The sequence below is a fragment of the Amphiura filiformis genome, chromosome 14, assembly GCF_039555335.1.
Source record: "Amphiura filiformis chromosome 14, Afil_fr2py, whole genome shotgun sequence".
NCBI lineage: Eukaryota > Metazoa > Echinodermata > Ophiuroidea > Amphilepidida > Amphiuridae > Amphiura > Amphiura filiformis.
Window position 1 is genome coordinate 59,141,048 of NC_092641.1, and position 26,469 is coordinate 59,167,516.

At 35.6% G+C, this 26,469-nt stretch overlaps 1 protein-coding gene across 1 annotated transcript in view; it reads right to left on the reverse strand.

Moving 5' to 3' along the window:
- Positions 1-1,079: 1,079 nt before the first annotated feature.
- Positions 1,080-26,469, reverse strand: part of LOC140169539 (arylsulfatase-like) — a 32,933-nt gene continuing 7,543 nt past the window's right edge. The window contains exons 2-6 of the mRNA XM_072192802.1: positions 25,426-25,575; positions 19,544-19,656; positions 5,332-5,563; positions 4,815-4,979; positions 1,080-1,885 (exon numbers count right to left, since the gene is read on the reverse strand). Coding sequence (XP_072048903.1) covers positions 1,080-1,885; positions 4,815-4,979; positions 5,332-5,563; positions 19,544-19,656; positions 25,426-25,575 — 1,466 coding nt within the window. The remainder of the gene's footprint in view (positions 1,886-4,814; positions 4,980-5,331; positions 5,564-19,543; positions 19,657-25,425; positions 25,576-26,469) is intronic.

A 26,469-nucleotide genomic window follows, 5' to 3' on the forward strand; every position in this document is an offset into this window, starting at 1 on the left:
ATTTGGAGCGAAATTTTGTTACATTTTTCGGCGTGAATCTAGTGCAGAAAACTGTCGATTTTATCTTTATTTGAGCAAATGAATCCAAATCATTTGGCATATGTATAATTTTGTTTTCACTTTTCATGAATATGTTATTGGTTTTATCCGATTGTACTTCTGATGATAATAAAAGGCTGTATTTTGTAAGTGTTGTCATTTTGATTTCGGCAATGTTTACGTCTGAAGTTGTATTTCCTGGTTTTTTTAAGTTCCCGGTCCGCGCATGCGCAATGCGTTTGCGATAGGTGGATTCATTCCATAGTGGCGTATAGGTCACGATACGTCACTATGACATGTAGCGAGGTACTAAGTATACGCCACTATGACATACAAAGTTTTTCATTTTTTGCCGATATTTCTTAATTATAAAATGTGTATACAAAGTGGCGTATGGTCGATACGCCACTATGGAATACAAAAAATGTCACTTTGTAACTATAGGCCTACGTCACATTTAATTAATTAATTACTAATTAATTAGCTAATTATGACTGATGAGACTTAGAAAAAATGAAAGAGAACATCATTAAAACCATATGTGCCAATTTTCAAAAAAATGACCAAAAATCACTATACGCCACTATGGTAAACAGCCGACGATATGTTTAGAGTAGAATATTGGAGTTATCCTGTATGTAATTTTTGTTCATGTGCAGCCGTATAATTGGAAACCAACAAAAGAAATCTGTTGGGATGTGAATTTTGGTCAAGGAAGGTGTTCCATGTCAGTGCATTTTGCTGTTGTGTCAGTTGAACAACTGCTTGGTTACTGACATGTGTTTAGAGTAGAGTATTGAAGTTTTCCTGTGTGCAATTTTTGTTAATGTTTATGGAGAGGATTTTAGGATATGACCTTGTGAAAAATTATAAGTTTCTTTTTGAGGCCAGTTTAGTATTCATTAAAATGCAATAACCAAGAGACATGGAGAAAAGAGGGAAAAGCGGTAAGGGATATAAAATGACAAGTGTAAAGAAGAGACAATGAGATGTAAGACAAGCAAACACAATTACGAACGTAGTTGAGATACATCTAAAGTTTACAAATACCACCTGTTATAATCATTCTCAGGGTCAATCATCATATCTAGAAATTCTTTTGAGCTTTGAGAAACATCTCCTGGTGGTGGGACTGGTCCTAAATATTGATAGTTACATCCGCAATTTGGGAAGACCCCATCACAACATGGCCATACAGCATCATCTAGGGGAGTCATTAATGGAGGAGGTATGACCAAAGACGCTTGAAACGCCTGCAATTTGGGCATCATTTCATCTAAAACAGCTTTGTGATGGGGAAGGGCCACGTCCAAAGGGTATGCTTCATTGGGATCCTGGTCGAGGTTGAACATTAATGGAGGGTCATGTTGGGTGACACATTCTGCAGGCTGATCTAAAGTACAACGATTACATTGGACATTTTGCTGTAATGGAAATCCCCCGTCCCCACATCGTCCTGGTTCATTGAAATTGGCCTCCTTTGTCCAGACTGTCTGGGTCACAAAATGGAACTTGTGACTACCATATCGGACTGTTATCGGATCAGTTGCAGCGGGGCAATACCATACCAGCATACGTGGTTCATTGCCTGGGTGGTTTCGATTTAGAAGTTTGCTGGTGGGTTGCGGTTGAGGTTTGGGCAACCATTTGAAGAGTGTTGACGAAATGTCCTGCCCGTCAATGATCCTGTCATCAGGAACAGAACCACCGACGATAGTCATTAACGTTGGAAAGATATCCATTTGGCTTGCTACAACATTTGTGGTAATTCCTGATTTAATATGACCTGGCCAACGGAAGATACCGGGAACGCGAACGCCACCTTCCCAGTAATTCTGCTTTCCACCTATTAGACGATACAATAAAAACCAGAAAAGGCATTAGAAGTATTTGTAAACAAGAAGAGTCTTTCAAAAAGACACAGTTCACGGATCAGGTGTATAGTAATTTGTTCTAGCTTTCCATTTTCATATCTAACCTACTCTGCACTGATCTTACAATGAATTTTTATAGGCATAATGATACCTGACCCTGGCTTATATAACTCTCCAGTAGATACAAACTTTCAAATATATCGCAATAGGTCTATTGAAATTCAATTATACCATGAAGGTTATTATACCATGCAGATTAGGGTTCCAATTAGGATAAGCAAACATTACTGGGTAGATAACAGGAACCAGATTTTGTGGTTGGAAGTAATTGAGTAAATCGCCTGTATCAAAATATGCAGTGAATTTCAAATATATGCAGTAATATGATCAGCCTTATCACAAAATAAACAATAGCATTGACCTTACCCGCCAATCAGTAAAGCCTATTATAATCATGTGATGGCTCAATCCAAAACATGCTTAGAAAAAAGACAAAAAAATAGTCCTGGTTGTCATTGTCTCAATACAATATAAGATGCGCTAATAAAAATTCCCTTTAAAAGGAAAGCCAGCCTCAATGTAGAAGAGGTCTTGTAATTAGTTTTGGTCAATGTGAAAGGCATTTTTAGGATCACGCTTACATCTACATGACAGTCCACCAAACCATCAACGATGAGAACATGCACACTGAAACAGCAGAAAACATTAATTCCTAATCTCATGTCAACTCTTTTAATTCATTACATGTACTCCAAATTGTTCTGGTCTGTTTGTTTTGTTGTTGTTGTTGTTGTTGTTGTCGTTGGTTTTTTTGTCTTTTCAGCTTTTTACCCACGATATCTCAATTTCCAATTTTGTAATACCAGAACTTACGAACTCAATATCTTCGCTTAGGAATGTCCGATTTCACTGCTTTCGATATATACACTGCCGGTTTGAGTTAACTTACATGTACATTTTATTTTAAAATAACTTAATTAATTCGCAATGTATAGTTTAAGCCTACTATATTATAATAGATAGTGGCCAGCACATTTATAAAGGACTGGTTACTCACTACAATCTTCACTCTTAAACTGTGTTTTTCTGAATGTGCTGATCATGTTGATTGCTAGTCGGAAACTCCTGCGAAGCTATGGACATGGCATCTTACATACTCCATTCTATAACAGTCTGCCTAGTGCCTTGTGTGTTTTCTCTTCAATCATTTTGTTGAATGTAATTTTATGAATCAAATAGTTATGTGTCATTTTATTTATAATAAAGAAGTTATTAAATTAATAAAGTAAGACAATTTATTTATCTATAAGTGCATGTCAAATGGGGTACATTGTTCAATACTATATGCATATATTATGCCCATATTATAGCTAGGCCCTAAAAACTTTATTTTGCATCGGATTTTTCCCGTTGAAAAGACAAAACTGATGTTTATGATAGCAACCATTTCATCAATAACATTTTGAGTCATTTTTATCCATAAAACGACACAGGATATGATAGATAACTACTTTCACATCAATATGGTCCATATGATCACAGATTGTTGAGAATCTGTGATATGATCCGGGGATATGATGAAGATTTTGATTCTATAGATCTGTTATCAACATGATATCACGCTGTTCAGTGGTCAAGGAGTAAGGACCCCCGGTCAAGGACACTGATATGACATCATAGGTGATGTCAGATTTTCTTCTGCTGACCATATGATGCTATATATATTAACTATTATTGTTACATTTAGGCCTTTAAACTTTTAAAGTCATAATTAATTAGTTCAAACATAACTTTGGTAATACTCACTCGTTTTCGTTCGTTGAAACGGCAAAACATACTTACTTTTCCTAACAAATCGAATTAAAATATTTTTAAAAAAATTTAACCACAAAAAGTTAAAAAAAAATCATTCCAATACCACTAAAATATAATCTCTTGAGTAAACTGACCCCAAACCTGAAACAGGTACCAGCCCCTGAATGGGCTGGCGAAAAGTCCTTGTCATGTTGGGCAGGATTAGATAAAGGGGTACAAACCTGGGTATGAGACATTGGGAATTATTTCCTAGCCTCTTAGTACATACACAGTGTATGTAAGGGATAAACTGAAAACTGTGCATATGAGATAATGGGTTCAAGTGGGGGAAATATTCACTCCGTGAACAAAATAATATGACTAAGAAATAACCATAAATGTCCTTTTAAATCAGCTTTGGGAAAGTTGGGGGATCGCTGTCATTATTTTCCTCGCTTTGACATGCAAAGAGTTTGACATAATGTTGTTATTCTGTACAAGCAAGATAATAATAAGTTAATACTGTGAGCATGATGTACGATCTTATAAAATAATATTTTTTTCAAACCTGTTTTTTATTTCTTTTTTTAAAGAATATTTGTATTATTTACACATGTCCAAACGTACACATTATATTGAAACATCCAATTGTTTGTGTTTGTAGGTCAACAGAGAAACTATGTCCATCCATGTAAAACGGCCGAAATAGCCAGCGGGTTACTTTACCTTGTTATTTCAGCTAAAATGGACCTTTCCCGGCAGTTATTACTAATATTATTTCCGAATGTTGGGTAAATAATTATATATAGGCCCTAATATTAACTTTTGATGGAAACCCTACATCATGGCTTTAAATTGATCGTATTATGAATCGGCTCCAAACGTTTTAATTGTAACGAACACATTAAAACTAGGAGAACATGCGACCCACTGTTTAAACATATACTAATTCCACTTAGTGTGACAATTTCATAATCGAGTGGCTTATGTAATGGTTGCGTACGTTTGTGTGGCACTGTCTATTCACTCTGATGTGAAGTCCCTAGATATCGAAGGCTAAGCGACATTTTAAGACAAATCTTACACGATCTTCAGACGGTCACGTACCTTTCAAAATTCCTGCATCGCCTCCTTCATTGCAAAGTTGTACTTGTGGACCATTATCATTAGTGAAGATGGCGAGGGTATTAAAATCTTCTCCCATACGCTTTACTTCGTCCATTATGGCACCAACCGTCCACGCCATTTCTCGTACATTGTCACCATAACGTCCTAACAATGAAAATAATAATAATAATAATAAATCAGAACCGTTCGGATTCGAACCAGCGCTCACTGGCGATTACATGTAGTGACATGATTTTATTTGCTCGTAAAGCAGATAGGCCGCCCTCTCTATTTATAATTAATTTAAATAATAAAATCATTACATGTTCAATTCGCCGGCAGATCCACCATGAGCTGTTGTGGCGTGTGGTGGTGAGGTTGGTATCCCTATAATTTCTGAGAACTATAGGGATTTGCACGGCCTCGACCGAATGTTATAAATAAAATAATAAAACAACAATATTATTGTTTGCAAATTAATAGAGCGGTTATGATGTCACTCGCGTCTTGTTATTACCTCTTATAGATGATCCTCTAAAGCCTTCATTACTATACATATCTACATGTGTCTGCGCGGTGCCGTAATACAGGAAGAACGGTTTACCCTGTTGCTGAGCTTCCCTCATGAATCCCGTAGCGTCATTTACGAAAGCTTCACTCATTTTGTAATGAGAGAATGGCTGTTGAAGAATGGTGGCGTTCTTATACAGATAACAAAATAACGGGAATGGTCCAGTTTTCATATGCCACTATAATAAACGAAATGAGATATATAAAAAATGGATGGATAATTAGTACTTTTTACTGGAAACTGGTTCTGCTATCCACTTAAAACTGAGGGATCGTGAAGCGGTCCACATGCAGGAAGGCGTGGGTGTTGGTTTTCTAGGTGAACCGTATTGAGTGTATTGATACTTTAAATAATGGGTTAAAATCTTCACAGAAATCAAAAATCCTGATTTTTTCAATGTATTCAGATAGAACCCTCTTAGATACACAAATAAAGAACAAAACTATAATTGTGACCAGCTCCAACAAAACCCGGAACAAAGCGTCAGATATGTTTTTGAGTTAGAGGCCTTTGGTTTGTCTGTAGGTATTTTTCTGGATCTGTCAAAGGCCTTTGACACCATTGGGCTATTCCAGATAAAACATGCACCCCCCCTATAGAGGGCAACGGAAATCCAGATTTTTTGGTGGTCTTTGGGGCTCGGAATTCCAGACTATTCTACTTATGCTGTTCCAAATTCCAGCCTATTTTGCCTATGCTTGGCGCAAAATTTCCAGATTTTTCCACCATTTTGTTAGTCTGAAGGCATAGAGGGTTTTGGAATTCCAGGTTTATTGTGTTTATCCTTGGTTGGATTTCCAGACTTTTTTGCCTCTGGTCAATAAAATAATCCATATTTTTGTCCATTGAGGTGCTGGAATTCCAGATGGTTTTGTTAGTAATTTGTCGGGATTTCCAGACTTTTGTGCAAATAGATATCAGGAATTCCAGTCTCTTCCAGGTTAATGCAATTTGTCATTATGTATGTGCATAATGTATGTTGGGGCGTTTTCTCCCCCCCCCCCCCACAAGTTGGTGGTGCTAGTAGTTATAATCATCATGATTGACAGCCCAAGTGACCATGACAACCAACATATTTCTTCAGTTCTTGTTGAGTATAAAGCCCTAATTATTAGTAAGAAAGAAAAAGAGGGTACACCAACTTGACGGAAAACAAGTCGCAGGGTGGCGAATCAGACCCCTCCCCTGCTCAGTTGACAGATATGTTGTGACAAAATTTACAATTTGCATCTCCCTTTGGCCTATTTTAGACCAAATTGCCGCGCTTTGCGCGCAATCTTGGTAAAGCCATTTGAGTGAGTAGATCTGCGACAATCATGTTGCCTTGCCCACAGGACCATCAAAAGGTAAATCCGGCCATATACCAGGTATATGATATACACATTTTAGGCTATTCCAGTTGAAAGACATACACCCTGTATGGAAGACATTACTTTAGTCTCTCACACAGGGGGTGTAGATTCAGTGATGAAGTCACCCCCAAGAAAATGGTTGCCCTGAAAATAAGCTGTTTCTTTACTCGAGTTTCATTGAGTAAAGAAACAGTTTAAAGCAAGTGCACTATCTTAAGTTAATGAAAACAAGTTCACAGAAAGCAAGCACACTTCGCGAGGGGTTTATTTTTGCGGATTTCGCGAATGGAGTTCCATCCACGAAATTAACACCTCGCGAATATATATAATAATGTATTGCAAGTATAGGGCAAAACTAAGCATCGCGAAAATAACAATTGCAAAATGTCTCTGTAACTCCAAATCCTGACAATAACTATACGCGAAAATTACCACTTAAACAGTAATTTAGTACGAGCAGAGAAACTCTCTGGACTGACCTTTCACAAGTTCAACAAAAGTCAATACTATTACGTAATTGTTTGTTCATGGGACATTGCACACATGTATAGATAGTGCACACACACTTCATCCATGCAGTACAAAGTGTTATCTGTTTCCAAATTTACTATGTGCTTTATTTTAGCAGATTTGGGTAGCTACCGTATTTTAATATATATTAAAATAAACTGAGGAAAATATTATTCTGTGTATTAAAACAAATCAACCCATCGTGGCTTGGGGTTTTAATAACAGGTTTAATTTCCGGAATTGATTGATTTTCAATGATGGATACAAATTTTAAGTTTAGCATCAGTTTTTGTTAATATTTTGTTAAGTTTTATAAAATGTTGCAAATTAAAAAAAAAAATAATAGTATCAAAGGCTACGAAAAACCCTTCTCTACGGGCGGGGCCAACTGACCCGGAATTTGTGTTTTGAGAATTAAAAAAACACATTTATTTTGCTTAAATCATAGAAAATATGTTGGTATTAAAAAATTCTTCAGATTTTGGTGATACTTTAGGGTAATTTCAAGATAGCCTCTCTCTAGAAATACAAGTACAAAAAACACCCGACCCTATACTTGAAGTTGAAAGGTCCGCCCGTAGAATAGGGTGGGTTTTTCTTTTTTGTCGCCAAAAATACAATAAATAACATGACACCAAAACAGAAATTTTGACAATAATAGTTTTTTTCTGATCATTTTAATGTAAATTTTGACCAAAGTATCAGCAAATTATGATATAGCGAGATTACACATAAATATAAAATTTGAAAGAGGGACTCTAAATATACATTTAAAAATCCAAAAGCATAAATCAAGAAGTGCATATTACCGGTATTACTATTATTAAAAATGATTTATATTAAATGATGCTCCCCGTCTAAAAAAAAAATCCGGACATTGAGTTTTTTTTACATGTTTTGCATTTGGAAAATGTTCCATTACAAACCAAATGTCAGACGAATTCGTCTCTATGGATTGTCTGAGTTGATAACATCTAAGGGATAGGCCTATATGAATCCAATATCGTACTAGCTAAAACTACTGTTCTTTGAATGGAACAAAATGCACATGTTCAATCGAAATACATGTGAAGATGAGCTCATCTTCTCTGATGTTATGCAAAATATGGTAATATCAAATATCATCCATTTTATTGTTTTATTATTTTATTATTCACGGGATGTGATTAATTAGCATATTATAAATTTGATGAGGAATTTAAATATTTATATGCCATTGGGTTTTGTGTATATAATAGGGGATGGAGGAAAAAACTTTGATTGATAATGTCATTAAAATATTAAGATACCCTGCATGCATCTCGTTTCTACTACTCATTAATATAATTATCATTAAAGTTTTGCTTTTGTAAAGCCTACAATGGAAATAGCACATCTAAAATTCTCCTGCATGCTGAGTGAACATAAAAAGGTTGAATAACACATGGAGATTAAAAAACCTAAGTAAACAAAATCAAACGAAACTGGTAATTTGCACAACCTAAACCACAGAGCAGTACATGTATTAAACCAGGAATCTTCTCTGATTAAACAGAACAAGATCTTGTTCATGGTTGTTTGTTTAACCATGGATATTAATTATGCTCTTCAAACACATTAAAGGTTCCATGACTTGGCAAACAAAGTTATACACACTTGTGTTTATGATACATGCAGTCTTCACAGTCACTCCAGGCTGTTTTGGATGGGAGGGGGGGGTCTGCTTGATCAGCAAAAGAGATATTTCTCCCATCTTCTGGTATTACAGTAAAGCTATCATTTGCTGCATATTTTGCTCAAATTTGCACTTCTTACATGATTGTAATTGCCCAATGCTATCTGAAATACCATGTAAAGGACTAAGCCTCCAAAGTAAAATTTAGAGGTTTTATAATAAAACTGGGATCCCCAAAGCTCCACAGTTAAGCGGCTAAGTCGGTTTTTTTACTTTTTACCTCATTATTTTCGCTTAGTTAAAACTGAGACTAGTAAACATGAGACTGTTGGTTTACTAGTCTCAGGTTAAAATGATCAGAAGACCCCCTTGACAGTAGACTATGCCATAGTCGAATTTTATTAAAAAATATGTTATTATTAGTCATGATGAACCCATTTCGTTGAATACAAAATTATACTGATGTTTATTAAAATTAAAGTATTCAATAGTAAAATGGTCATAAAGAGTTAAAAATATCAGACGATTAGTGACAATAAAAGTAACTGAATGCAACACTATCTTGCATAATTATAATGGCTCACTTTAATACTGAACAATTCTGATTTTGGAAGTTCCAGTTTATTGATAGCGAACCCCGAAAATCCTGGAAGCTAACAGAGGGAGTGCGGTACCTGAAAAGATCAGATACAGATGTGAAAATCTATCAGTTGCACACAAATCAATATAAATCATAGTTTTATGCTTAAATGTAATGGCCAGAGTATGCAAAATGGGCAAGTGGACTACGGAGAAGTCTACCTTGACAGATAAGGTATTACTAGTACCGTAGCAGTAATATTATGTAATCATAGTAAATTTTGACAAAAAAGAAGAACAAAATTAAAATTTTACCAAAATCGTACATTATGTCTTTTATAATCTCCAAAATAGGAAAGATAAATGGTCTATGGTAAAACCAAATTTATCGAACGTAATCAAAACAATAAAATTATTATTTGGCCAAAACAACAACAACAATTGAATACCTGAGTGGAAGAAGGGCCCAACTCCATTAAAACTGTTTTTGAGATATTAAGAAAAAACTTAATAATTGGAAAAGGTTTATAGACAGAATGTTTTCATCTTCAGGGGACCTTTAATACATGAACATACAGTATTACATACAATCTAAATTATATATGATGTTTTCATGGCAACGGTACAGGTTTTAATACGAGCTGGAGTTGGGCCCTTCTTCCACTAATATACTGCAAGTGCCAGTTCCGTAAGCAGATGTTTTATAAATAGCTACAGAAATTGGGTAATCATCATTAATTGCGCAAGTAGAAGCACGTAATATATTAGCAAGAAAGTTTATTGTAGTGAAAAGCAGATTTCATGGATGAACAAAATTCCGCTTTAACCCAATAGTTGTGGAAGAAGGGCCCAACTCCATGGAGTTGGGCCTTTCTTCCATGAAAACCATGACTACGTGTATGTGGAAGACTATTTAGAGAGTGCATTTCGGCTCATCTTTCACACACAAGGAAGATCAGTCTGCTGGCAATAAAATGCTGGGTCTAACTCATTTTTGTAAAAAAATTGGAGTTGGGCCCTTCTTCCACGCAAGTATTCAATTCTGTCCCTGCCCCTTTGAGGGATTCTGATTTTCGCCAGCTAAGAGCTGGCTATCTAATTCGGAGATCGTCTTTGTTTGCTAAAGAGATTACGGGGTACTAGCATTGGTTTGAATTACTTTGCGGAACTTTTTATGGTGAAAATATATATGTAAGACCTGTTATTCGATTTGTAAGAAAAAGAAAGTATGCTTTGCCGTTTCAACGAATGAAAACGAGTGAGAATTTCAAAAGTTATGGTTTGAAGGAAATATAACATTAAAAGTTATATATATGCCAGGCATAATAGTTTCCACAGCATATCAACGAAAGAAAATGATAGTATCCTTGTTATCAGGCGTTCTTAGATTTACATTTGCAGACCTCCTGGAGATCAACACAGCATGAGATGTGGGTGTATTGATAATAACATGATTAAAACCTTTATGGACCTAAAAGTCAAAGTAAAAGTATCCTATATCCTGTATCGTTTTATGGATAAAAATGACTCAAAATGTCATTTATGAAATAATTGATATCTTAAACATCAGTTTTGTCTTTTCAACAGGAAAAATTCGATGTAATTTCAAGGCCTATTTTTGATATGGGTACAATTGATATACATGTAGGCCTATTGAACAATATCAGTCTTTATACATGTTATAATGTGCTATGTATAAATTGCGAATTAATATATAAATTAATATAAAATTAATGTGCATGTATAAGGCAGTAGGATGGCAGTTTTAGCCAATTAACTAAAAACTGCAGTGTATTTCTTTATATTAATAATGAGCTAAGGGTGGCCTAAAAGGCAGAAAAGACAAAAAGACAGAACAATTTGGAGTAATTAATTAAAGAGTTGACAGGAAGTTATAGGAGTTAATGTTTGGTTTTTCTGTGTGCATGTTCTTATCATTGATGGTTTGGAGCAGGCGGCGAATGGCATGATAGAGCCGGCAGCTTGTGAAACGGCCCGGCCGTATGGCATTTTCCAAATACTCGGTTAGTTTTGTGGGGTTCATTATCGAACCCCCATGGTTTTAGCTTGTATTTATATTATTTATTAACATATAGGCCTATTTGTTTGTGAAATTTCAAGCGTTTTAAATTGTCAAAATAATCCCATTTAATTACACGGTTGACGATGAAAATGCAATGCGACCACCACCTGGTTTGGTGGACTGTCATCCCGGACTGTCATGGAACATGATAGATCATAAAAAAGAGTGATCCTAAAAATGCCTTCCACCTAAACTAATTACAAGACCTCTTCTGCATTGAAGCTGGCTTCCCTTTTAAAGGAATTTGTATCTTCTTCTTTTATTTCTTGCATAAAAGTGGAAAATTAAAGTTAACATATTGGCAATACAATTTGCTTCCTCCTCTTAATGATCAATTTTGCATTGTAGAAAAAAATAAAAATGAAAAAGTTCTCCCCTTTTTTTTTTTTTTTTCTGTCAGTGTCGTTTTTAGCTGTGGGCCTACTATGGAGTGCAGCCTGTAGTGTAGAGGTGTATCTTACTGACTTGCTTTGAATACTGACTATCGAACCTTTTATAATTTTATAATATATAGTTACCCCTTTGGCTCTAAAATCATAATTGCAAGACTCTGAATTTGTAAAGCTATGTAGACCCTACCGAATACTGGCCACTCGTCCTTTATACCGTATTTAAATAAAAGTCTTCCCTCCATAAAGTACCACGGGGCAATTCGCAAAATAATACCATAACACATGTGATATGCTGAGGAAGCCTGATTACCTTTTTAAAATAGCTGAGTGGGAGGGTTTTCAATGAAATATTTTTCATGTCAGTGAAATGATGCCATTTGCCCCCACATCTCATATGCACAGTTTATCCCTTACATACCCTGTGTCTTGAATAGCTATATAGCCCAACCCTGTGGTTAAGAGGCTAGGAAATAATTCCTAATATCTCATACCCTAGTTTGTATGCCTTTATCTAATCTTGCCCCACATGACAACTTACTATTTAGCCCTTAAACCCAGCAAAGAGTCTGCTCAGTGTAGGAATTTTTTAGCCTTTTTTTTATAAATATGTTTGCAATTGGTTATATCCATCACATGCTGACAATGCACATAACTGATTGGTTAATCAAACTAGCAAGTCATGGTCAGGCCTAATCACAAAGTAAACATATCATCTGTAAATAAAACTATGCAGCAGGCGACTTACTTCAGAAAAGGTTCAATATAACTACATTGCATAAAACTAAGTCCATTATCTATAGTTAATTGGTCAAATGTTTATTGACTCTTGTAATAACCCATGTGTAGTAACCTGTATAATATTAGTGTTCATAAAAGCAGGACTATGAGACAAATATCCCTGACCCTGACAAAAACTAGCAAGAGCAAATGGCTGTGTAATTTGTTTACTTTAGTAATAAGGCATCTTGCATACATGTACAATTTTCATTTTATTTTATTTATTTTATTTATTTATTAGACTTTATACTTCGTAGTTTATAGCCAAATTTGTTTCCTGGAGGTGGCTTAATAAAATTCCTTTAAAAAGGAATGGGGCGCCCAATGTGAGCTTGGTCGTGATGTATTGAATTTCATGGTGTTTAGATTTGGTATTATTATCTCATGAAACCCGGTGACACCTCATTATAGAAATCAGACCTGTTGATAGGTTGTAAGAGGGGATAGCCTTTTCCAGTCACGAATTGGGCCAGAAAGGTTTGCTACTTTGCAACGCAATAAAAACCCTAAATGCAAAATGAGATCCTGTAGTGTAGGTGGCTTCGAGGTGGCTTAAAAAACTAAATGCAAAATGAGGTTTAAAAAATATATTTATTGTCGAATAAGTGCAGAGTAGGTTTTGTAGATATGAATATTAAATGTTAGACCAAAGTAGGTCAAAGTATATGTACTATACACCTGATCCGTGTACTTATCTTTTTAAAGACAAATTCTTGTTTGTGTAAAAACTGAAGCATCATAATGTGTAAAAGAATATTTGAATATTTGAATATTAACTGTACATCATATATAGCGATTCGTGATACCCAATCATGCTTCAGTTTATGTGGTTTAGGAAGCAGCGAATTTATTTCAATTTTATATACGCCAAAATATTTTCTGAATAATAACACTGAATTGATGGCGGAAATTTTATGTAAAATTTACGTAGGTCCCCACTAAAGATTACTGTTTCGTCTTTATGGGAATTTAATCTTTTAATATCTGAAAGAACTTTGGGGACCTACGTGGACTACGAATCCAGACCGTCTTACAAGAAAAATGGTAGGCTAGGCTCCCTACCTTGCAGGGCACGTGTATGCACGAAATGAATTGTGTATGTATCATAGGCCCCTCGTATTGTTTGTATGCGCCTGAGAATTCAACAATATTAATAGGCCTAATGGTAGCTCTACACATTAATGTTTTTAAGCAGATAAAATTCCAAAATATGGTACATGATGCAGTCATGTCTACAGTGGAATTCACCATGACCTTTGCAGGACTTAAACCCCATTAAAAGCTATTAAACCAAGATAACACTCATTGAAAACAGCTCAACTGATTAAATCATATCTTCTCTGGTTAAATACACACAACATATGTTTCTGCTTTACATGTACAATGGAGCAATGAGCTGGTATTATAGTTTCAGTTGGGTGAACGATTATAAAGCGAACGCTATAGAACAATTCTGTGTGGGCTTTTGTTTACGAAATGAGACAATACTCTGCTTATTGTTAACCAGCGTTCTTGAAAATGAGAAGCATGGTGGTTTGCAGACTTAACACAGGTTGGAAATAATTTCTTCATATTTTTTGGTGTTATCTGTCGTTAACATATCCTTCCTAAAACACCAAAGTACGAATATTTCCAAACATCTAAATTAGCTAAAAATTTAGGACATGTTACAAAACTATATTTTCTAGAATTGGCCGGTTATTTTTCACACACCGACGTTAACTAGGCAATTACCCATACTTCTAACGTACGCTATTTGTAGAGGTTACGCGTCAATGGTAAGAGCACTGTGTATTGTGTATAGGAAAATAGACAGTAACTGCAGTATGACGTTTTCTGTCTTTGCTTGTCACGTGGTATGTTGAAGTAATGAAGTAATTGAAGTTGTGATTATATGTTCAAATTTTCAAGATGGCCCCAACAAGTCAGTTGGCCGAGCGGTAAACAGGGTACAGGCGCTGGTAATATGTCGATACTGTATACATGATAGCGGTGCAGCGTGGGTTCGAGCCCCACCTCTGCCGAACTAAATTTCCTTTTTTTTAAATTTCATATTATGTTAGGGAAATGTGGCTGGGGAATTTATGTATGACGAAGAGTGGTGTGGGTTGATAGGTTCATCCCCTGCAATGGTGATCCCCAGCCCGACTTGGGTCTTCACTCTTCATTCTAGCTTGTGCGAAGATTTTGTTTTATAGGCCTATTTGTTTAAAACAGCATCACACTCACTCCCACAGCCCACACCCCCACACACAACGCATGCGCATCACAGTATAGACATATGATATCCCTATTATCACTGATTAAATATTTTGAGCTCAAAATGTAGAAATATACACTTTGAGCTCATCTTATAATAATAGCTATAACAGGGCAAGGAAAGAACTAGGTCACTTTATTATTACTTGATTCATGTCGTATTTTATTCATAGGCTACATGTCGTATGTATACGGACGTTGAAACTTTAAAAAGTAACAGTCCCCAACGAATTTAGATATGAGCTCTTTGATGTCCACTCCCCAATCAGGGAATTCCCTTTTAACAAAGGAGCACCTACGTAGTACAAGGTACTGCAGCAAGGTTGCACCCGTTCTACTTGATGTGGCTTCATGTAGGCCTATTTATCATGCAGCCTATTATAAATATTTCTATTTCATTCAAATACAGGTATGTATTTAATATAAAAACAACATTTGAGGCTTTAGGTATTTTAGTCTCGGCTCAAACCAATGTAAGAAAGTTTGAATTCTTATGTACCGTAAACGTTCGCCTAATAAAAATGGCTCCTTTGCCTTGGGGTAAATTTCATGTACAAAGAGAGAGCTACCTCCTCTAAAAATCACAACAAGAATTAAGGGTGTGTGCATGCCCCTATTTGCTGGTGGGAATTTTGTGGGAGGGCGCTTTAAGTTTGTGTCTAAAATACCAGTTATATCAAAGGGGCCCATAGCGCCATTAGGCGAACGTTCTACGGACTTCCATTGACAATACAACAATATTTGTGTTGTAAAGTAGGGTAAAAAGATCTAGGCCTCAAGAAAGAAAGAACAGGAATAAATAAAGAATAATTAAGGACATAAAGAAAGAATTTTGCCCTAATGAATTTTTAGAAAGAGCTGAAGCAAGAAACTGAGTTTCACAATACAATCCTTTTATAGTTCGAAATGTGTGCTGCCGACAGAGTATGCGTCTCTTTGCGTGGTTCAGTTCATGGACCTGAAGACCCGGTTTAACAAGAATGTTAAAATTATGTTACGCCAATCAAACATTTTTTAGGCCTAATATAGAAACTAGTAGGCCTACATACCACATATTGTTATTGAAAACCTGTAAGGAGAACAGCAACCCTTCACAAAAGAGAAGCTTAATTTTAGTGGTTACCTAGGATACCAACACCAGTGGCGTGCGCAATGGGGACAGGGGATGTGCCCCCCCCTTTCAAAAAGTTCGGGGAAATAATGCACCCAATCGGGGGAAACTGGGGAATTAGTTATTAAATTTTAAAACAGTCAGAGAATCGAGACCCCTAAACCAGACTTTGAAAACCTGCGTACGTTACTGCCAGGCCCGTACGCAGGATTTTTTTTGGGGTGCTGATTTTGAAAAAAGTGGACTTTTTTCCAAAGGGGGGCGATTTTGTGAAATGTGGACTTTTCCCCCAAAATGTGGACCTTTTTTGACCAAAAAATCGTAAAAACCTGATTTTTTTTGCTCGCTACGCTCCCAAATGCTTCAATTTTGGGACTTTTTGTATACTTTTGCAAATTTGGGGAGGTGCAGTCGCACCCCGCACCCCCTGCGTACGGGCCTGGTTACTGCCAAACACACGCCTTGGTGGTGGGCCTATATTAGGCCTATACATGTAAAACATCATAGATGACTTGGAATAAATGCAGATAAAGCAAATATAATGTAACCTTTACAACAATAAACACCTATACACGCCTAAAATAACTCTAAAAACCCGAACATGGAATTCAAGACTTTTTGGTAGTCAATTAAAAAATTCCAACTTATTTGTGTAATTTTAGATACCCTCTATAGAGGGCGATGGAATTCCAGATGGTAAGTCAATTGAAAATTCCAACTTTTTTTTGATAATTTTTAAAAACCCTCTATACCCCTCCATGGAATTCCAGACTTTTTTGCTAGTCAATTGAAAAATTCCAACATTTTATTTGGGTATCTTTAGAAACCCTCTATAGAGGGCAATGGAATTCCAGATTTTTTTTGGTAAGTCAATTGAAAATTCCAACTTTTTTTGACAATTTTAAAACCCTCTATACCCTCCATGGATTTCCAGATTTTACATGCACTAAACAGGGCCGGAAATCCAGGTTTCTTCCTCAAGTATGCTTTGGAATTCCAGACATTTTAGAAAAAAAGAATTTTGCCCTCTATAGGGGGGGTGCATGTTTTATCTGGAATAGCCCATTGACCATACTATTTTACTGGATAAACTGTATCACTATGTGTTCCGTGGGATTTCTCATGCATGATTCTCAGATTACCTTTCGAATAGAAAACAATTTGTTCAATTTAATAATACAGTTTCATCGCATGAAAAAGTAATTTGTGGTGTACCTCAGGGTTCTATACTTGGGCCACTACTTTTTATTATATACATGAACGACATTTGTAATACTTCAAAATTGTTATCGTTTATTCTTTTTGCTGATGATACCACTGCATTTTGTTTCTGATAAAGATATTAACGTTCTCTATGATACAATGAATAATGAACTGCAAGAAGTATGCAATTGGTTCAAAATGTAATAAATTATCTCTTGATGCTTCTAAAACTAATCTAATGTTAATGAACGGCCTACAAGACGAAGAATGCTAAGGTTGCTCAATAAATTGAAATAGATGGTTGTAAACTGACGAGAATTACTAGTACAACGTTTTTAGGCATGATTATAGATGAAAATTTGACATGGAAATCTCATATTGAAAATGTTTGCAAATCATGTTCCAGAAATCTGGGTGTCTTGAACAAAGTCAAGCACTTCTTGCCCAAAAATTAATTGTATCAATTATACTGTTCTTTTATTTTACCTTACTTATTATATGGAATATTGTTATGGGGTAATGCATCTATGACCTATCTAACGAAAGTATTCAAGCTTCAAAAACGGGCTATAAGAATAATATCAAACAGCTCATACTTGTGTCATACAAAACCATTGTTTGAAAAATATAATACTCTGAACATTTTTGATATATATAACAAAGAGCTGGGTATTTCCATGTACAAAGAGGGTTTACTTCCATCATCATTTGATCATGTTTTTACTGAATTAGGAAGCTTCCATGAATATGATACTAGATAAAAAACAAATTTCCGACATGAAATTCATAAAATTAAAACACAGGACCAAAATTATGGAACAGTTTACCTGAATCAGTTAAAGCCTTAATGTACGATCTTATAATATGAAATTGGTTCATTTTTTTCACACCTGATTTTTTTGCATATTTGTAATGTTTACACATGTCCCAACTTACACCTAAATGGAATCGGCCAAATTTGTTGTCTTTGTAGGTCAACAGACCAAAGTTTGACATATTATCATAATTTAAAAAATTATGATAATATGTCCTCCCATAGAACTGCATAAACTGCATTGTTAAAGAATAACAAAATTAAAATTTGACGGAAATCGTACATTAAGGCTTTAAGGATGCAATAAATTTGAATTCTTTTAAAGAGCTATCTCTTAAGGGATCTGGAATGAGCGTTTTGAGCGTTTCGACAGTATTTTTGTGGGACATGAGAGCACAACAGACATATCGAATTGCATTCTGAATACGAAGAATGTCTTTCTGATATCAAATAATTTTGGTTTTTTGAAATTCTCTTTTTCCACTTGAAAGAGATTAAAAGATAAATAAATATTTCACATTCTGCTGTAAAAATGGATTTCACATTCTGCTGTTCTGCATGCGCATGTCAATGATTTTATCATGGTAAATACTGTATTGCGCACTTATACATGTTATAGGTTAATGAACGCGTAATACTTGTTGGGAGAGATATTAGACAAAATAATGCTCGCGTGCTGATGTTAATGCGTCTAATGCATGCACCCCGAAAGGGGGGAGTGTATTAGACGCATCAACATCAGCTATCATTGATTTACATGTACAGCTCTCTTCCCTAGTAAAAGTGGCACAATTGTGATTTTACCCTTTCGTTGTTAAATAAACATATCTCAAAATTGGCACAAGCAAATTGAACAGAATAAACGGCATTTGAGAGCTAGGACTGCGCCCGTGACATTGATTTAATGATTATGACACAACGTTATTTTCTAATTGCCAGAGAGGGCGCTTTTTACTTGCACAATTTTTTTTGAGACAGGCTGTATTTCAAATCCTTGAAAGTACTTATTTAAAAGAGGTTTATTTAATCATTAAATAATAGTTGAACTATGATAATCCCTATTCAATCATGTGCAAGGCAGAAAACGAATTGGCCCATTACTCATAGCAATAGCAATAGCAATTTGGCAAAAGTTTCAAGGTATCATTTACAAAATTATCCATATCATGAAAAGTATTGATGAAATTTATATAACGTAGGCACCATTTTAAAGCTTACTGTCTAGTACTTACATTTTATTCAAATTATGAAATGTTAAAAATGCGACTTCTTCCTGGTTTTGTCACAGCTGGTCGCAATTATTTATAATAAAAGATATCTTGGACATGGCGCGTGGTTATTTCATATTAGGCATTTAGAGATGTGGAGCTGCCCTTAAGAAATAAAACACACACTCTAGAATATAATATAAAAAAGTAACTTACGTGCTCTTCATCACACTCCCAAGCATTGCTTAGCGGTAGGTTTGTGCCCACATAGTCAAATCCGTGATTGTGAGGCAAATGTTCCCCATCACTTGGGCTGTGTGCATTAATCCCTGATAGAGAGAAACAAAATTGATTATTTCGTCGGACGTAATACGTAACGGCTTATGCAATATTTTTTGTAAATAGGCGATGCTCGCAGAATTACAAAATCTTGGCTGTAGATGTCGCTTATAATAAACACAGCCAAAATAAAAAGTCTCCACTAGTTCCATCCCCATTTAATCAGAGTGATATGAGTTTATGGCGAAATAATTCATTGATATCAAATTTGGTATCAACCTTCGAAGGAAAGTGTATTGGAAATTATTATATCGATTATTTTGCCATAAAGAATAATTAAGGACCATCATAACTTTATTTTCACCATGGTGCTATCTTATAATTAAGTTACTTTTATAGCTAAATAATTTTAGTATTTAGGTCAGTCGCACTACGAATTTGGCCATCTGTTACATAACAAATACGACAATTTGTTATCTAAGAAGATCATGAGATGATAGTCTACACGCAAGGCAACAGTGCTGATAACATAATACACGCGTGATGTTATGTGAGTTGGTTTTCTAATAACTCATCATGTCGAAAGTTTTCCGCAATAGAGTGTCAATTGTTCATATTAATGAGAAGTAAGCATTCGTTAATTTAATTCGTTAACTCATACAGTATACACCATTAAGCAAGGATCTAAAAATGAAAAAGTGAAAACCAATAGGTATACTCCGGGCTTAAACATCTGCATTATTTCTTTGCTAAGCAGGCGACTACAAAGTTTCTCCATGTACTATGATTTGAAGCCAAAGTGGTAATGGCATCTGGCAGTAAAAGTTGTCGAAGACCCCCAACAGTTTTTGCATAGAAGACAACTACGATATGCTTTGCCTTTCAAGTCTTCTTTTACTATGCACTGGGGGGTGTAAAGATTATTATGGGGGTGTAAAGAGCATATCTTTTCTCTGCGAAAGAGTATATCATTACTCTGCGAAGCAGACGACTACAAAGTTTCTCCATGTACTACGATTTGAAGCCAAAGTGGTAATGGCACCTGGCAGTAAAAAGTTTTCGAAATCCCCCAGCAGTTTTTGCACGTAAGACAAGTACGATATTCTTTGCCTTTCAGGTCTTCTTTTACTCTGCAATGGGGGTGGGGGTGGGGGGGTGTAAAGAGGATATCTTCGGCATAGTTCATCTATCTGCATCCTCAGGATAATGTCTCAAGAATCGTAGTTGCGTGACTTGACAGAGTTGATAAGAGGCTCAGTGTTGGTGATTGTACAGGTCCTTTCATTACTGACATGGTCAGTGCGCTTGATGTCCAGCATTATTCAGTAACATGATGCACCAAAAGCGTTGATCTTATTTCCCATGTCAATACATGTAGATATCACTCAGGCCTCACATCCATTGAGCAATACTGTAACACAGGCGGTGTGAAAAAGCTTGACCTTTGCTACAATGGATGCGCCAATTTCCAAAATGCATACCATACAAGCGCCTTCAGTTGGGAGAGGTCGCTGGCACTAGAGCCCATCATGGAACCAATTAAATTGGTGACTTGTGAGTTGGTTCTCCATATACTTGGAGTGGTGGCTGTGGATTGCAGTTGATGGTCGTGTACTCGGTTTTAGGAACACTGATGATGCGAACCGGGCTTTCTGCTGCAGCCGCTGTTCTGGTCAGCTGTGCCTGCGCCCGCGGAATTCAGGATTCAAGCAAGGCAGTCATTTTAAAACGTTGTATTGGAGAATTTTTAGGGGACAAAATGATGTTGAAAATAGTAACAAAATAAGCTTAATCACCATTAATTTCATAAAAGTATAATAAAGAACATATTAAAATTCCCAAAAGTCCAAGTAGTGGAACAGTGAATAATTTGCATAACTCCAAAATGGCCGCTTATGCAGGGGTGCAATTTCAAATTTGGTCAATTGTTGTTAAAAACCATATCAATGATTTTGATAAAAATGGTTTCATATTGCTCCGCTTGCAGAAACATTTAAAAAAGAATAGTTTGCCATATCTCAAGTGGTTTGTTACCTTTTTCTGAATTCCTATTATGGCTTTAAACAAGATTTCACTGCAGCATAAGCGGCTATTTTGGATTGATGCAAATTAGTCACTATTCCACTACTTGGACTTTTGGGGACTTTCGATATTTTTTTAAATATACTTTTCTGAAATGAATGGTGATTAAATGTTTTTGTTGCAATTAGTGGTGGGTTAAGCCCTGATTTTCCTTAATTTGATTGGCCTAAGAGTATAAACACCATTTTGTCCGGGTGCCAAACGCAATTTTGCCACAGAAGCTTGTTTTGGTGTCAATGATTTTGTTTTTGATGGATATTGCTTCTCAAGACCACCAACATCAAAAATAAGTTTACTGGATCTCCGTCAGCATTGAGCATTTTGAGATACGGCGGGTAAAGGTTCACGCAGAAGTCAAAATTCAAACTGCTCAAATGCTGTTGAAAAGTTCCCCAAATTATTCCTCTTGTCATGGCAATCCAGAAAAGTATACTTTTACCTATCTGTATAGTACCGTTCTGGAGTTATAACCAAAAAGGTCAAAGGTCACGTTTTAACCTCCACAGGGGTCAAACCTGAAAAATGCTCCGATCCTCACCAAAATTGTCTCAAATTGTTCATCATAAATCCATGCAGAAAAATAATAGTTTGTATTGTGTATGATGTTTCCATACATGGGTAACCATGGCAACATAGCAAAAAGGGCCCGATCTATAATTATGTGATTGAATGGACATTGACCTTTGTCACCACGTTACCGTGGTAACAAAACATCATAGCTCTGGCAAACTGTTCTTTTTTAATTGTTTATAGAAGACGAAATTTGAGACTATTTGTCAGGTTTTGACCCCTGTGGAGGTCAAATGGTCAAACCTTTCTGCTTATATCTCCAGAAGGGAATGTTGGAGATAGGTAAAAGTATATACTTTTTCTGGATCGCCATGACAAGAGGAATAATTTGGAGAACCTTTCATCAGCATTTGAGCAGTTTGAATTTTGAGCTGGTGGTCTTGAGAAGCAATATCCATCAAAAACAAAACTATGGACACCGAAACAACGTCATACCCACTGGCAGCCAGACCAATAGAGGTTATCTATAAGCTGCATATCCTATCAACGACTGCTATACCTTGTTTAGGATTTGTATGTGCAACCATCACTGTTTCAAAATATCCCGCCAAAGTCATGCAGGTAACTCCGAGGTCGTGCATTATATTGGTTTGAACGAGGAATACTACGGGAACCAGCGCCTTCTGTTAGAAGTCACGCATGAGTGAAGTGGATAACCTCTATTAATTCATTTCTTGTGCAGCGTTCCAGGTCTCCCATGGATATTGTTATGGAAATCGCGCTAGGTCCATCATTGCCTGCTTATTCGCCAGCGAAGTGGTTACGTAACTCCCTGCAGAATTCAAAAGCTTGATGCAGTTGACATGGTGATAATCGGATTACATGTAACACTTCGCTGGCGAATTGCGCACGCTCATTACACGGCTTCATTTCCTGGTTCAATACACTGGGGTCAGAAAGTTGTTTACAGTATTCGCCAGCCGTGTAAAAAGAAATGGATGCACAAACCAAATTACAAATACTATCAGAAGACTAGATATGTTTACATTCATTAAGCTTGATATTGATGCACAAATTGACTCACATTTAGTTGCAGCTGCGTGATGCAGCTACCATGGAAGACCTCGAAATACGATCGATACGTGATAGCAATTCAAATTGCTGTGCATTGCCTGTTCAATTAGCTTAGATGTTTGTATTTTTTAGATATGTGGAAAAATAAAAAATTGTGATAATAAATAATAAAGGATAAAAATAAATAAATAAATAAATAAATAAATAAATAAATAAATAAATAAATAAATAAATAAATAAATAAATAAATAAGTAAATGATTTGATTTGATTTGAGTTTATTTAGCATATCATCATAAGAGTCAAAAAACATATTGCACAGAACATACAAAACACAATTCTTATAAAATACAAATTAAAAACATAAAATATTGACATGATAATATGCCAAGGATGTCCCTTAAAGTCAACGACTTATTTCCAAAGGGGTCCTTAAAAATACACAATAAACAATGAAAATATATACATATTACAACTATTTAAAACACGTAACACCTAAATTACAATATTAACTAGAGTAACTGTGCCCTTTGCAAGGGCACGAAGTAAGTTAGGCGGGATGACTTTGACGATATGATCAAGCAGCAATAAAACTTGACCTTTGACCTCTGTATGACCCTTAAAGACATTAAATGAATATTAAAAATATTTAAAACATATGTAGAATGTCATAAGGATCATTTCATTTAAATTTCAGCTCAATTGAAGTATTTTGAAAATTTACCCTTTGACCCCTTTATGGCCCCTTAATGACTTTAAATGAATTTTAAAATATTTTTAAAATGTTTAGAATGTCATTAGGATCATTGCATTTAAACAGCTCAATTGGAACATTTTTAAAAACTTGACCTTTGACCCCTTTATAACCCCTTAATGACCTTAAATAAATTGCAAAATATTTTAAACATGTTTAGAATGTCATAAGGATCATTGCATTTAAATTTCAGCTCAATTGGAGATTTTTTCGGTTAAAATGACCTTTTTGACCCCTGTGACCCCTGCATGATCTCTGACATTAAAATAATTTATAACTTTTGTAGCCAGCTACCCAATACGGGTTGTGACTAAGTTTGGTCGAAATCCGATCAAAGACATGGAAGGAGTAGCAAATTGTGAGAAAGAAAGAAAGAAATGGCAAGAAAGAAATAAGCCCGCCTAACTTAAGGGAAGGGGTATGAACGTTTGGACAGTATTTATTGTGGAACATTAGAGCACATCAGACATATCGAATTGCATTCTGAATACGAAGAATGTCCTTCTGATATCAAATAATTTTGATTTTTTGAAATTCGCAATGTAATACACATTTTATGGCAAATCATTAAAAATTGATATTTTTGATATTTAACAGTAGTTGAAGTAAACTTTATAAATCTGATGATTTATACTTAAAGTGTATGTAGGTGGGATGAAAAGCCGACGATCAATTGAAAATGTTGATCTTTCGTATTGAAGATATGTATTTTTTCCCCAAAACACCAACAAAAAAAATAGGTCTTTTTGGGAAAAAAATCCATATCTTCAATATAAAAGGTCAAAATTTTCAAAGATTAAATAAATACATAAATACACAAGGAATGTATTTACGTAAGCTGGGCCTATTCTGAAAACTTAAGTTTATCTTCACATCTTTATAATAACGTAATGATGGACAATACTTCCTGATGCGGATGGTCGAATAAATACTATCTCAGTGCATTTAATTATTATGACATTCGTCCCCATTGCACCAAATGGATTGATTCAAAAAAGTTTATGGTACCCGACGTTCTACGGCTTTTAGAAAAAAATATCGCTGGAAAAGACCAAAATTTAATAGAAATGGGGTTTCAAATTGAACTTTGGAATTTGAAAAGTATAAATCACGTTGGGTCTACGGCTGTGCTAACACTTTTCTTTGATGACTTCGACCAAAATTTTTTATTTTTCCAAATATCTAAAAAATACAAAAAACTAATTGTACAGACAGTAGATATATTCGACTCAGGCATACACCGTCCATGTAACGCTTTTCACAGGAAAACGGTCGCCCTCTCTAGTCAATATAATGCAATGGATTACAGATACAGAAAGGTCGCTTATTTGTCAGTATGCGGCAATGACAAAGATATGAACAGACTTTACATTAATAATAATATAACATTACATACGAACCTAGATGCCACTTGCCAACCAAGCCGGTAACATAGCCCACCTCTTTCAAAGCTTCTGGTATGGTAACCTCATACCGAGGCAAACCTCCAATACTATTAGGCCAGAATACTCTTCCTGCACCCCATACACCAACTCGTATCGGCAATCTTCCTATAATGTACGTATGATATCATATTATGATCAGGATCTGAATTCACTAGGTAATGAACAAGAACAGAAAACGTTTTCGACATTATTCACAAAAGGTTAGAAAAGGTTGCCATATAAGAAACTTATTCTATAGTCAGTACGACGGCAACTTAGCTCACTTCCGGTAATTTTTACCGGCGTGACCTTTGCTGTTACGTAACAATATGTTGAAAATAAGACGGCAAAGACGTTTTTTGGAAATACTCAAAAAATGGAATACACAAGCCATTTCTCGCTTAATTCCCGTATAAGATAAGATATGAAACACAAGATTAAAGCAAACAGTAACGTGCCAAGTCCAATTATTGTGGGCAAAATGAATGTTTACTGTGCGCGAGGTAGCCTAAAAAATGAGAAAAAATGCATGTCATGATCACCAAAATGGTTTATATATCTACAACTATGCGCAAACGCCGGACGTATGCTTTTCTGTAATGATAGATATTAACTAACGTGAGCAATCGAGCTTGTATTAAATTTTAAGCGAAAATGATTGGTGGAATAATCGAGTCGTAGGTTGGAAAGTTGCTTTCAAAACGGCTTCGTGTCGCAATCGTGCGTGACCATTGGTGACCAGTGTCAGTAGGAAAATTAGCAGTCGGTTCTGTCCATATATCGATTAATAATTGTCAGAATCGTCCAGTTGACTCAGTGATATTTATTTATTCATACAAAATACTGCCCTGTCTTACAAAATATCGTCAATAATTATAAAAAGTAATTTCAGTTTCAAAAGATTATTGTTGAACGAGACACTGAATTAGAAATAACATTGCAAAAGATGCGAGAATAATGTAGCAGGTTGTGATGGTCTAGTGTCTAGGGCCGTGCCTGTAGTGCGGAAGGTTGAAAGTT